The sequence below is a fragment of the Megalobrama amblycephala genome, linkage group LG1 (genome assembly GCF_018812025.1).
Source record: "Megalobrama amblycephala isolate DHTTF-2021 linkage group LG1, ASM1881202v1, whole genome shotgun sequence".
NCBI classification, from domain to species: Eukaryota; Metazoa; Chordata; class Actinopteri; order Cypriniformes; family Xenocyprididae; genus Megalobrama; species Megalobrama amblycephala.
The window spans coordinates 21,818,008-21,832,572 of NC_063044.1; the positions used below are offsets into that span (position 1 = coordinate 21,818,008).

The following is a 14,565-nucleotide window of genomic DNA, read 5'->3' on the forward strand; positions in this document are numbered from 1 at the left end:
TGATCTGACCGCAGTTCACTGTTGTTCAACTGAAGCTCCCTCGTCGTCACCTTTTCCGCGCTCGTTTGACTTGCGCCTGGCGCTGAGGCGAAGCCAGATATTTTATTTATTCCCACCGGGATAAAGGGGATAAAAATAATTTAGCAGAGGCAGGGATACATAGATCAGAAGGGGGAAAATCCTAGGTCTTTACACATATAAACTTTTTTAGGGCCTTTACACATTCTTCGCGTGAGTGTGATTGATTGTTGTCGATTGATTTATTCTTCTTGTCCTAAACTATGAGTAAGATCAAACCCGGCCCAGCAACCGATTCTAAAGATTTCATTGGGTCAGTCATTGCGCGTGATTGCCTACACATTGCTGAAATAATCATCCTACCCTAAACCATACTCTGTGTCACGACTGGATCCATTTATTTAGTCTGAACTTTATTTCTTTACAGTTGACTTGATTGTGTTGACAAATGAAATCGGCTACGTGGCCGCGGGTTGTGTTAAAAAAGAGGAGTCGATTCCCAACCTTTGGAATCGACTCTAGATTCCCAACGCCTCGGAATCTATTCTTTTTGGAATCGATTCCCAGCCCTAGTGAAGCCACTCCTTCGTTATTTTAGCTGTGTGCTTAGGGTTATTGTCTTGTTGGAAGGTAAACCTTCGGCCCAGTCTGAGGTCCTGAGCACTCTGGAGAAGGTTTTCATCCAGGATATCCCTGTACTTGGCCGCATTCATCTTTCCCTCAATTGCAACCAGTCGTCCTGTCCCTGCAGCTGAAAAACACCCCCACAGCATGATGCTGCCACCACCATGCTTCCCTGTTGGGACTGTATTGGACAGGTAATGAGCAGTGCCTGGTTTTCTCCACACATACCGCTTAGAATTAAGGCCAAAAAGTTCTATCTTGGTCTCATCAGACCAGAGAATCTTATTTCTCACCATCTTGGCAAACTCCATGCGGGCTTTCATGTGTCTTGCACTGAGGAGAGGCTTCCGTCGGGCCACTCTGCCATAAAGCCCCGACTGGTGGAGGGCTGCAGTGATGGTTGACTTTCTACAACTTTCTCCCATCTCCCGACTGCATCTCTGGAGCTCAGTCACAGTGATCTTTGGGTTCTTCTTTACCTCTCTCACCAAGGCTCTTCTCCCTCGATAGCTCAGTTTGGCCAGACGGCCAGCTCTAGGAAGGGTTCTGGTCATCCCAAACGTCTTCCATTTAAGGATTATGGAGGCCACTGTGCTCTTAGGAACCTTAAGTGCAGCAGAATTTTTTTTGTAACCTTGGCCAGATCTGTGCCTTGCCACAATTCTGTCACTGAGCTCTTCAGGCAGTTCCTTTGACCTCATGATTCTCATTTGCTCTGACATGCACTGTGAGCTGTAAGGTCTTATATAGACAGGTGTGTGGCTTTCCTAATCAAGTCCAATCAGTATAATCGAACACAGCTGGACTCAAATGAAGGTGTAGAACCATCTCAAGGATGATCAGAAGAAATGGACAGCACCCGAGTTAAATATATGAGTGTCACAGCAAAGGGTCTGAATACTTAGGACCATGTGATATTTCAGTTTTTCTTTTTTAATAAATCTGCAAAAATGTCAACAATTCTGTGTTTTTCTGTCAATATGGGGTGCTGTGTGTACATTAATGAGGAAAAAATGAACTTAAATGATTTTAGCAAATGGCTGCAATATAACAAAGAGTGAAAAATTTAAGGGGTCTGAATACTTTCCATGCCCACTGTAATGCTGACAACAATGGAAGCACTTAGGAGAGAACTGTCAGGAGATTTATTTCTTAGCACAAAAGAGGACAAGAGGATTACCAAATCATTGTTTTAAGTGTGAAACTATAGCAAAAGTAACACAGAAATTCAAAGTCAATAGACCTGTGACAAGACCCCTGAAACAATCAGGCCTTTATTTTTAATCTTTTATTAAGTGATGAGTGATTTTTTTGCTAGACAAAGAACAGGAGAAATACCAAGTGAGTGAGAGTATTTTTAAAATTTTATAATTTTGTTTGGCAGCTGTAGTACCTTTATGGTTATTAGAAGAGCAAAAATTAAAATCACAAAATTAAAAATTAAAATAAATATGCACAGACTAAATTTTAATTGTAAGATGAATCTAAACTCAGTAATTGTCCCAAAGTATATTGATTGACCCCATTACAATAGTCCATTTACAGCTACTGTCATAAAAATACACTTACTTGTAGGTTTAAAATTGTACATAAGGCACATTTAACGTCCAACATCAAATATTTTAGCGAAATGTATATTTTAGAATTATTGCGCTACTATTGCGTCCCGTCTGTTTAGCGCGCAGCAGCACTCGTTCACTGTGAAGTTTAGCAGCAAAATGGAAATATTATCATGACTTTCTAACATTTACAGATGGAGAATAAACTTGTGTAAAGTAAGTTATGCACTGAGGAAAACACCATGTCTCAAACGCATAAAATAGCACAAAATGTATGCTGTTTTTTCCTATGGTGGATCGATTTGATCCATGATCGACCTCTAGGGCTGTTTAAAAAAAGCGTGCACGCGAAATTATCTTGACTAGGTAAACCTGGATCAAATTAGTGGTACTGCGTGAACTTCAATTTCCTTTTGTGAAACCGTTTTAGCCCCAGCTCATTTGTTAGGTTAATTCAAGTCAGGTTTTGGAGTTTAATCCTTGCGTTTCTTAGCATCTTTTATGAAACAGCCCTCTGATGAACACCAGCTAGTTCCAGGCTGGCAGACGAGCTTGACCAGCTAAGTCAGGCTGGGAGACCAGCTAAAACCAGCTGAACACAAGCTTGGCCAGGCTGGGAGACCAGCTGAAACCAGCCAACCAGCTTAGACTGGTTTTAGTTGGATTTTTCAGCAGGGCAGTCACACGAAAGTAATCAGATTAAATAATAAAATAAAGTGAGATATTTCAAAATAGAAAATTGAGTGTGTATCTTCTATAAACAGTGCCATGTCGTGGGAAAACACGGGGAACTGCGATTCTGCTTCGCTCTGATCCAATGAGTGATTGACAGCACTCTGATTCAGTGGCGTTGGGCATTGTCAGATTGACAGAAAATCTAGCCCTATGATGTTGGGGGGGCACCAGGGATGGCCAATCATATTCCAGGGTGGGCTGGTGCCACCCCTCTAGACACGCCCCTGGGTATGTATGAACGACAAAAGTGACAAAAGTGCTCATGAATTTTGGAAAAAATAAAATAAAAATTGTGGCCATTGAATGCATTTTGCATGAAAGCAATGAGAAATGATTCACAGTTTGGTCCACATAGACTTCCGTGTTTCACTGAAATGGCAGGCTTCAGTACTGACCGGTGCTTCTTATAAAAATAATAATGATATTTAAACAATTATATTGAGAGCATGTTTTTGCGGGACATTTGAATGACATTTTGAAATGTGGACATTTCATGAGTCCTCATATTTAAAATAGCTTTAAAAACATACTAAAGTTTTATTAAAAATGTAAAAATGCAGACAGTTTTGTGTGATGGGCAGGTTTAGGTGTAGGGGGACAGAATGTACAGTTTGTATGGTATAAAAACCGTTACGCCTATAGAATGTCCTCACTAAGATAACAAACAAACCTGTGTGTGTATTAATTTACACCACACCCTTGAGATGTTGCAGGACTGTGTTCAGAAGTGTAACGGATGGTGTCATGGGTGTGGACCTATAAATCTAGCAGATCTCCGCTATTCACAGCAGTCTGACTAGAATTTAACGGTCTTCTGCTTGACCTCAGCTACAGCAAGAAAGATGAACAAAATCATTTTCGGGTTCTTTGCAGTCGTTTTGTATTTCGCAGCAGGTAAGATGCTTTTATATATATTATATATAGCCTACTGTATAAAATAGCTGTAGATTATTTGTTTGAATATTTCTGGTCAGTTTTTTGTGTGGCGAATGAGCTACTTTCATTCCACATCTATTCAGTCATTGTGGAACATGTGAATCTGTAAGTCACGAACATAATAAATTTAGAAGCTGTGGTTTATGAGTCATTATCATCCGTGATATTGCTTTCAGTGATTTGAGCCTACAACAAGCTTCCACAAAGAAATACTCTTGATTTTTAGAACTTTTTATGTATTAATATAATTATATTTATTTTTCTATCATTATTTTTAAACTGGTATATTTGTAGACAAAGGTCTCAGCCAATGAACCATGTAAGGGAACAGGTTTTTCTGAAAATGTTTTTCTCTAAAAATGTACATTTATTCACTTCATAACTTAATTTGTTCCATCCGACACATTAAAAAGCATATTTGAATTTGATCCATCCGACAGCAGTATAAAGTCTTCAATTATGACAGAATGGTGTTCAGTAAAGGAGTTAAAAATAAATTAATTCTTAATTCTCTAACCTTTTTAATACTAAACATATAATCATCGTTCTTAGGTAAATCAGACATGTCATGTAGTTCAGTTGTTGTTTTAATATTTTAACACAATGAATTGAAACATTTCTTTCAATTCATTGTCTTTGAATTCTTTCAAAATTGACATAAACCTTCACCTGACGTTGTTAAATACTGACAGAGTTGACAAAAGTTCAGCTTGGGGCCAAATTTAAAATGTAAATGTAAATAGAATTGTGAAACAACATTAGAAGAATTCACCATATGCAAAAAACATATTAGATCACATCATCTAGACTTTTTGAGAGCACTTGTCAACCATCAGACATAAAACCTGAATGAGATTAGATAAAACCCCTGTATTGGAATGAGAGTGAGCTCGGGGGCAAGGAGCACAAGCTCATTTGCATTTAAAGCAACCCTCCCACAAAAACGGCTTTATTTTGCTCACACCCAAATGCTATAATAAATGATCTGTGGGGTATTTTGAGCTGAAACTTCAAAGATACATTTGGGGGACACCTGAGACTTAAATTACATCTTGTCAAAAAGGGCATAATAGGTCACCTTTAAAAGTACATATGCTCCATGTAGTTTCTTAATTCATATGAAGTCACAACCTGCATTCACAATAACTATATTATCATTTTAATTGAGTTTAGCGTCACACTGCAGAACACTATAGGTGCTTCTCTATACATAAATTGATGCTGTGTTGTTTGCTCACTCTAATATCCAGCTTAGACATCACAAAGAAGACCTTTTATTAATATTATAGTTACTTAATAATTAGCTTAACTTAATAATTAATAACTTTATAATTACCAAGAAAATGTTTGGTTCGCTTTTCCAATTCATCCACCAAAGAGAAGAAAATGTATTTTATTCCATAATAATTTGTTACATTGAATATTAATGAACATATTATATAGTCATAAATATTACATATTCAGCATATATTTGCAACACACTATACTTCATACATGCAATATACATTGTATTTAGTGAACCAGACTTCTTCTGCCCATTGCTATGAAAATCCACTCATAAATAGTGCCTGATGCTGCTCATAATTTTCAACCTCTGAAACGCAAGCTCACCACCTTTTATTTTCCATATTTAGACTAGGGTGGTAACCAAGTGTCTATTTATTTTGCTAAGTATCAAACAACATTTCACAGCGTTTCAAATGAATATTTACTGTAACCTCCACCCACCCTACTGTCGGTGAGAAATTCTGATCTAAGGAAGATCACATGATCATATGCCTAGAAAACAAGGTTTAGCGGATTAAGAAAAGAGACATTTCACAGAAAAGAGGGATGAACTTAGTAATTATCTGACATGTCACAATCAGGTCTATGCTTGGTTTGATCTTACAAAACCAAAAAAAATCTAAAGCACACTCTGTTTGTGTAACAAAGTGATGATTGAGAGTATTTAATGACTCAGATAATTAACTCCATTCAGGGTGTAACCGAAACCCGCCTGTGTAGATTTCTCTCTCTCTCTGTGTAATACAAAGGGTATATTTGTACCATGTGTTTCAGATATTAAAGCATGTAAAGTTCTGTCGACATTTACTCAATCAATCCATGGGTTACAAAAGGAGACATTTAAAAGGAATAACCTCTTTTTTTCATATTTGGGTGAACTATTATTGTAGATGAACTTTGCTTCCAGTCAACTACATGTTTAAGTTTTGTTCAATTCTTCATCCCTCTGTTGCCTGTGTTTAGCACATATGTGTACTGTAGTAAAGAAACATGACTTGCACTCTTCTGAGCTAGAGCACATACTGAGAAGAGAAAGGGTTGAGAAATGGTGAAAATGTTATTTATGTTGACGATTAGATCAGAAACAAATCTGCAAAATGGTGCATTAATGCTCTTACCTTACCTTTCCAGTGAAACAGGAGATTCAGAGAACTGTTTATTACTTTTTATACTGAAGAAACTTATATGCCTTTTAAAAAAGATTTCAAATGTTTCATGAATCTGCTCTCTCTCAGGTCAGGCCCTGCAGTGTTATGAGTGTAAACTGGGACTCGGGAGTCTTTGCTACACAACCAAAAAGACATGTGATGCTGGTCAGCAGTGCTTCAGTGGATTAGGGAAGGCTGGTAAGTTTATTCTGTTCAAAAGTCATTATTTTTTGCATCTCCTTAAATCGTAAGATTTAATATACTAAAACTGAATAATTCATTTTATTTTGGTGATTTTAATTACTTGTTACGCTTTCCAGGGTGAAGAAAATTGTTAATGTTCGCATATATTTTTTGTGTTTGCAGACATTTTTTTAATTATATTTTAAAGCTTAATCTATGTTTTCTTGCATCTCAATTTCAGCTGGTTTTGTGGATATTAAGATGAAAGGATGTCTCGAAGTGTCCAAATGCAATACAGCTGAACAGGTGAATTTCCCGCCTGACTCAAGCACAAAGATATACCAGATGATGAAGACGTGCTGTTCTACTGACCTGTGTAACTCGGCTCTTGGTCACTTCTCTGCTCTCAGCATGGCCTTCACTACCATCACTTCTGTGTTCATGGTCAAATTCCTCATTTGAGGAGGATTATTTCATCTCTCACTCTCACACACACACACACACACACACACACACACACACACACACACACACACACACACACATACTTTTGTTTTTGTTAATTGTGGGAACATTCCATAGGCGTAATGGTTTTTATGCTGTACAAACTGTATTTTCTCTTCCCCTACACTACTATTTTGGAAACTAGTTGAAAACAACAAAAGAAAAAAGAAGAAACACTCACCTCAAACAATATTTGAAGACTTTTCTTTTCTCTTCTGAACTGTCGTGTTGAACAGCAGCTCTGAAATTGTTCACTTTATGTGAAATAAAGGAAGTGAAACTGCTTTTCAAGTGTCAGTGACAGTCAGACGTCAGCAAACACACTAACTCTTAGCTGTTTTTATTCTGAAATCTGTTTGGAAGACGTTTGTTTCAAGTTTGTTCAGTTTTTTTACAGTTGCTAACATCCTTTTGTCCGATCTGTAGTCACATTTTCAACACTCTTAACTCAATTCGCATCTCATCTGTCTGTTGTGATCATACTATTAACACAATTCATGTTGTTTTCACACAATAGGTTGTTTGCAGGTTCTGGTGACATGCAAAATTAATGTTGAGGGCAAGCAGTGAAAATTAGAATGGAAGTGATGGAGAAAAGTCTGTACTGTGCAACATATGTTGGACGTGATCCTTGTGTTATGAAGAGGAATGATTTTCCACTGAATTGAATGACTTGATTGCCATCGAGGAGGTAGATCTAGAGAATGTGAAGCTATCGTCACGCCGCGTTCAGTTCTAGTCTGATTTTGCTTATTTCTGCTAGTGATGTTAGGGCAGTATTTTGATTTTCTGTCATGATTGTGAAAAATGTCACCATTGTAGGTCATTTATGCTGCATCAAGAACTGCAACAGGAGCTCAGAGAAAAACTGGACGGTGTGATACAATTTTCACCTTTTCTACGTTAAAACACTAAGGGAAGCAGGTTGAGGAGGTGACAGGAAGGCACCAGATAGAAAATCTAATAGTCCACTGAATATCACATAAAATAATCACAGTGTTTTTGAAAGTTTTGTATTTGGTTTAATAATTAACATTAAGCTACATTTGCAAGTCAGCTTGTGAATGAGTATAACAGGCAGCCACTTCACAACTGTTCACAAGCTTCATGGGTTTGAATTTGGTTGTCATTTGTTGAAATAATAATAAAAAAAAATGTCGGTGTCTGTCATAGACTGTAAAAAAGGGTGTCTGCTCGGTATAAACTTTCTCTGTCAACTCAGGTTTAATCCAGAGATTGCACAGCGTGTGACACGTGCAGCAAACAGCCAATCACACGGAACAAGGAGAACGTCAGTTTGATTTACTTCTCGCAAGAGAGCTGCGCAATTCATGTCTCTTTCAAAGATTGAGATCGTTATGAAAAATATTAAATTAAACGCATTTACAAAGCAGGAATAAACACTGATGCAGTGAAAGTTTGAGAAAATATCTGACTATATCTGTCATGATCACTAGTGAGAGTGCCCTAGTCAGCCACTAGAGGGCACTCCATCCTGGACTCTTGTTGTCACCCCTTGAACTACATTTCCCATAACCCACTTCCCGGACTCATTGCACCCAGCTGTTTTGTGTTTGCTCGTTAGTTTCTGTCTATTTATACTCAGTTGTTTTGTCTTTGTTTGTGGTTCGTTAATTTATGTTACATGCACTTCTGTTCTCTGGTTTTCTGTTCCTTGGATTTTTACCCTTGCCTGTGCTCTGGATTTTGACCTTGGATTACCCAATAAAGCTGCGACTGGATCGTTAACATCTTGTGTCTGTGTGCTAACGTGACAATATCAATGCATGTGAATCAAAGAAATAGATTGAATAATTAATATAGTTTCACAAAGAGCTCAAAAGAAAACATGTAAACTTAATCTGTTTAAAAGCTTTATATATTATGCATGTATTATATTTATTTTAATTTAAAAGCAAAGTTTAATATTGTCAATTAATATAATAGGCCTAATTATATGAATGTCATATGAATTATTCATAGTTTTAATTTATTATATATAAGTATAATGAATAATTAGCAGTAAAAGATGAGCAATTTTGCCTCTGAAATGTTTTCATGATAAATTTTAATTTGGAGTGAGAGATGGGGGAGGGGGGGAGTGGCTTTATTGCATCAGATACATGTCACTTTACTCACAGCTGATTGGTCAAGTTTGGGTTTGTGCAGGTGTTGCCAAATATCTGTTAAACCTAATTTTCTCATTATTCCTTAAAGGTACAATCTGTAATATTTTTTTTCCGATAGAGGTCGCTAGAAGCCTATTCAATACAAAGGCGTAGTTTGATGACGCCAAGTTTTAGAGCGGAAACTTGTGTCATGTGGTCTCCATCTCAACGGACGGTGCAAAAGAATAGGGATTGGTGTCGGGAAGAACTCATGTTCATGGATGCGATTATTAACGTTACTGTAATATGAAGCAGAGCAGGACCTTGTGTTGTGGGAGCTGAACGAGGCCGCTGGAGCGATTGATCAACACACGCCCCACGAGCAGCGGGACTTTTATTATGTCACAGTCGCCGGCGCCGCTTCCGCTTTTCCGGTCATGAGTGTGAGGTTTACGGGAGCTGTCCTTGTCGACAGAACCAGCGGCAGATGGTAAACAGTAATTATGTTCCATAAATAAGTAACACAATCCACCATAAAACGTGCAAGAAGTTAATAAGGAACTGCTTGAAGCAAGCTAGTGGTTTGCTGGACGCTAGACACTACTTCCGCATTTGTCCACCACACTCTTGTCATGTGGTTTCTACGTCAGTAAAGGCGGTAAAAAAGGGTAACTGACGTCATTGACAGGCGACTGCACTGCCCCGTGTCACTGTTTAGAATGGGAATTTTCTCATTATTTACAAGTAGTTGTAAACATTAGAGATATTGTTAGTAATCAGCTGGACAAAATATATAACACTAGCATAGTGGTTTTTGGATATTTTACTGCGAATATCTTACAGATTGTACCTTTAAAGAGTTTTTACTTTTTTTGACTGTGGGTCCCCTATCTGCTGGTAAACTATCCACATGACTATCTAAGTATACAAGGATAAAGAGGGGAGATACATCATGGTAGTTGGAACAATTTCAGGCAAAAAAATTACGATTCTTAATCTTTATGCACCTAACGAAGACTATCCACAATTTTTCAAGAATGTTTTCTCTCTGTTGGCACAGAAGGGTGAAGGAATGTATTTAATCGGTGGGGAATTTAACTGTGCACATTAAAAAATACTGACTTGGCAAACATGATTGCAACACCTCTCCTCTTCCCCTTGTTGTATGAGGCAGTATAAACTTGGTCCACCCATTCCCTTTTCAGTTTTAAATGTTCCCCATCAGATAGGTGGGTCTCTTGAAGCAATGCAAGAGCATTGCAGTTTTTAAAGCCAATTAAATACTTTCTTTCTTTTAATTGGGCTGCTCAGACCTTTTACATTATAACTGACTCAGATTAAATTGTCCATTGTTTGATGTTGTATGTGTTAGTAACCAACATGTTCCAGTGATAATAATAATAAAAAAGCTGTCAGGGGCTGATATTTAACATATACAAAAACAAAAACATGAACTATATACATGAACAAGACTTCCACACATCCATTCGGCCAAGCTGTTGTCTCTCACAGGCCAAATCCCGATGTAACAGGGGCAGGGAATTGTGACGCCCTGGGGTACCAAAAGTGCACCGGGTGCGCGCAGCCATTCTGTTTTTGAAACAAAGCCACCTCCAAGAGTGATTTCCACTCAAAATTCAAGTATCCGTCAATTTAGAAAAAAAAAAAACTTCTTATCTCGAAAATAAATTCCTTCTGCAAAAATGCTTGAAGATCCTCGTCGGACAATGCTGTGCTCACTCCACATCCACCTTTACCCTGCACTGACCATCTAGCCCTCGAAATTTCTCTTACTTGTCGGTCCCGTTCATCCACTCGAACTTTGATTCCCAGGTCCTGCAGTGATAGTGCAGCATCCATCAGGGTAGGAAAAGTTTTTACTCCTGTCTCCAGGTAGATCCTTATCTGCACTGGATAGATGCACTGCGCTCGCACATTCTTCATCTTGAGCTGTTTCATTACATCTCGCACCTGTGCTCTTTTCCTCTGCAACTCAGGCGAGTAGTGATTGTCGAAGTAGATCCGTTTTGTGTTGTACAGGACCTCTTTTTGTGACCAGGCTTGCCTTAAGATTGCATCCTTAACCACATAGTCTAGGAATCTCACTATTATCGATCTCGGAGGTGCGGTAGAGTCTTTTGGTTTGGCTGCGAGGGCCCTGTGTGCTCTTTCAGTCTTTATATCCATATCCGGAGGTAGCTGTAGAACTGTGGTGAGCAACTCCTTAACAAATTCTGCTGTGTTTTCTCCTTCGCAGCTCTCGGGAACTTGATATATTCGCAGATTATTCAGACAAAGTCTATTTTACAGGTCTTCGCATCTACCTGTAAGATCCGCCTCACGTTCCAGGAGATATCGGAGCGCTCTTTCGTGCCTCATTTCAGTTTCCTCAGCAACATTTATCCGTTCCTCCGTCTCCCCAATTCTGCTCTCCAAACTATTTATTTGGCCTTTTAAAGGTGCTAAAGAGGATGTTTTGTTTTATACATTTTTGCAATATTACTTGAAACTGCCTTTACTAACGGATAAAAGACTATTTATTAGGTGCACTGAAAGTAATAATATTAATATACATCATCTGTGCACGAGGTAGGACCTTAAAAACATCAGCCAATCGTTTACGCAATCATCGCGTAAACGATTGGCCCTCTGGCTTGTCAATCACTGCCGTGACGTTCCTTGTGAGAGACGTGCGCGGATTGGCCCTCTAGCTTGTCAATCACTGCCGTGACGTTCCTTGTGAGAGACGAGCGCGGCTGCGCGCTCCAGTAACTTTCCACACTCCACAGGCGCCGCATGCAATGTTTTTGTCAGGAGACAGGAGTAACAACTGCAGATTATGAGTTACCTGCGGTGAGTCCGACATAATGAATCCAAAAAACACGACACAGAGAATGCCGGTGGTAAACACTCGTGTACCAATACTCGTGCACGATTTTTGGGAGGCGTTCCTTTGAAGTGAGCTGTGAAGGAGGGGGGCTGTTCTTACGCATGCGCTCATTTGAAAAACTCAGTAACAGTCTTTGGATTCTCAGTCGACGAAAAAATCCTCTCTATCACCTTTAAGTCCTCATCTGAGGTCTCTAATTTTGTCAGTGATATTTTCGTTTGTTTATGCCCCTCTTGATTTTCTTTTCTTAACGATTTCAGTTCTTCCATCACTTCAGAAATTTCGGGAGCTTGGGGGCTAGCTTTAGCATGTCTGTTAGGGCTAGGTGATCGTTTATTATCATTTCTTTCTCTCGAATTTTCATTTTTAGAAGCATTCTTGTGTCTTGTTGTCGTACTCATTTCTAAAAACTCTGATTATACCTGAATCGATTATGTAAATCGGGATTTATTGCAACAATCCGATGGAGCTTAACTTTCAAGTGTTTGCCATCTCCGTGATGTCACCAGAAGTCAAAGAGTCAAGTTTTAAATAGGAAAAATATCAGAACTCTTTGGTCATTTTTGATCGAGATGCTAACGGTCTCATCAGATTCAATGAACTATGCTAAGCTATGCTAAAAGTGGTACCGCCAGACCCAGAGATTGGCTGAATGGATTAGAAAATGGTAAAACTTAACTGTTTAACTCTAGAGGAGTTGGAAAATGACCCTATTTTCTGTCAGAGAGTAAGTCAAACCTCAAATCACAGTCTGTGTTCTGCCCACTTATCTGCTGCCTGCCCTTTGGACTATTTGCTCTGTCTTGGACTTGTGATTGATATCTGCCTGCCCTGATCTACTGCCTGTTCCACATCCACGATTCTGCCTTGTCCCTGCTGTACCTGTTTGACCACTGTTTGATTGCTTAATAAAGCCTGCACTTGGATCCCACGTCGTGTCCCGATTCATTACAATTATAGTATGCAGATCTTCAGTAAAAAATGTCAAGATATGAGACTTGGGAAACTAACATATTAAACATTGGCTGTTGCGATTACTCATGAGGTAATACAAAACATTATCATTTTTAAATAAGGCATTATGTGTGCATTATAAGAATACCCTTATGATGCATTATAAATGCAGGCTTCATCTGTTGCTATAATGCATCATACTCTTAAAAGTTAGAACTACAAATAGCTAAGTATTATAATGTATTATAACTACTGTTATGATTATTTATCAGTCGATACAACATGTTTTAATGTTGTTTATAATGCATTATGCATGTATTATAATGCATTAAGAGTACCCTTATAATGCATTATAAATACAGGCTTTTTTGAGTAAAGAAAATGCTGTACAGACAAAAATAAATTAATAAATAAAAAGTTATTAACCAATATTTTTTTCTATTCAAATTGGTTCCGGATTGGTAATAATACAGAAGGAACACGTGAACAGAAACATTAAAATACTGATTCTGCTCAGAGTGAACTGATTTATTTATTTTTATTTATTTATTTTTTTTAGCTGAAGCAGAAGCTGTAAAAGATGTTCTCTTAAGCAATAAGTCTTTATGTATGTGCTTGACACACATACTCAAACCTTGCCACACTTCCCATTATGTTGATTTCACAAGTGCTTCTTTGAAAAGAATGTGCAGTTATTTTCCACTGATGCAGGCTGTTTTACACAAGAACAGAGAGAAAACAAGTATCAATACATCATATTATAAATCGAGAGAATAAATGTTAAACAATATTAGAGTAAATGTTAAACATTTTGTATGTTTGGATAGGTGCTGCAATGTACAATATGCACATATTATCAGCATTTAAACGCAGCATTATTGCTTTTTTATACACCTGTACATGTAAACACCATATAGGATTAGATAACGTCTCATGTTAACAGTCCACCGAATCTTTCGATCTATCGTGACAAACCAGTCCTCAGACCTGATTTGTGACAAGATTTCAGAGTAAGCGTTCTGAACTTAGCTGGTGCAGATCTAGAATAGGACGCAACCCCCCATCCTTTTTCTGAACGATGAAGTACCGGCTGTAAATCCCTGACTCTCTGCTGGGAGAAGGAACCCGTATATAGCTTCTTTCGCAAAAGAAGTACCTATTTTCTATTATCTGCAGGACCCACTGAGATATATTTGGCAGCAGTTTCCACACTGCCAGAAAATCTACAAAGGGTACCAGTCTCTGGTGTCAAATGTGTGACCATCTCAGTCTGCTGCATACTGACCTCTGTGTGGGAGGCTTCAACGGGGACACTGTATTTCCCTCTACTGCAGAACATACAGTCATTCACATTTAAAACTCCTATATTAAAAAAATAACTAAATAAAATGCATTGCACATGTACCAAGAGTCACTTGCTAAGAGTAGCCAGCACCAGGGTCAGACTGTACAGCCCCTGTGACCCCATCCATAATGGGCCGTCCCTTATTACAACTCAGAGCCAACTTCTCCACCACAGTGTATTCTGGAAGAGGTGGCCCTCCCCCAGTTCTCCAAATTTCACACTTTTTTCTATTTGGTGCAAACAAGCATTTGTGATAAAATATTCAAAAAAAATA

At 38.3% G+C, this 14,565-nt stretch overlaps 3 protein-coding genes across 4 annotated transcripts in view; 1 reads left to right on the forward strand and 2 right to left on the reverse strand.

The window, feature by feature from the left end:
* LOC125244410 overlaps positions 1-7,304 on the reverse strand; it is a 28,183-nt gene extending 20,879 nt beyond the window's left edge. Inside the window, exon 1 of the mRNA XM_048154507.1 lies at positions 7,176-7,304. The gene's annotated coding sequence lies outside the window, so the exon portion shown is untranslated. The remainder of the gene's footprint in view (positions 1-7,175) is intronic.
* Positions 1-14,565, reverse strand: part of LOC125244061 (stonustoxin subunit alpha-like) — a 1,172,099-nt gene that overhangs the window by 978,803 nt on the left and 178,731 nt on the right. The window lies entirely within an intron of this gene.
* LOC125245085 (sperm acrosome membrane-associated protein 4-like) lies at positions 3,684-7,278 on the forward strand. The gene is made up of 3 exons (XM_048155534.1): positions 3,684-3,830; positions 6,395-6,505; positions 6,732-7,278. Exons 1-3 carry the CDS (start codon positions 3,779-3,781, stop codon positions 6,950-6,952), a joined length of 384 nt encoding a protein of 127 aa, XP_048011491.1. The 5' UTR covers positions 3,684-3,778; the 3' UTR covers positions 6,953-7,278.

What these genes read in the sequence shown, in the direction of transcription:
- LOC125245085 (XM_048155534.1), top strand. Translation starts at nt 3,779, where the DNA reads ATGAACAAAATCATTTTCGGGTTCTTTGCAGTCGTTTTGTATTTCGCA. An exon ending in CGTTTTGTATTTCGCAGCAG is followed by an intron (nt 3,831 to 6,394) that starts GTAAGATGCTTT and finishes GCTCTCTCTCAG; the next exon opens with GTCAGGCCCTGCAGTGTTAT. An exon ending in CAGTGGATTAGGGAAGGCTG is followed by an intron (nt 6,506 to 6,731) that starts GTAAGTTTATTC and finishes TCTCAATTTCAG; the next exon opens with CTGGTTTTGTGGATATTAAG.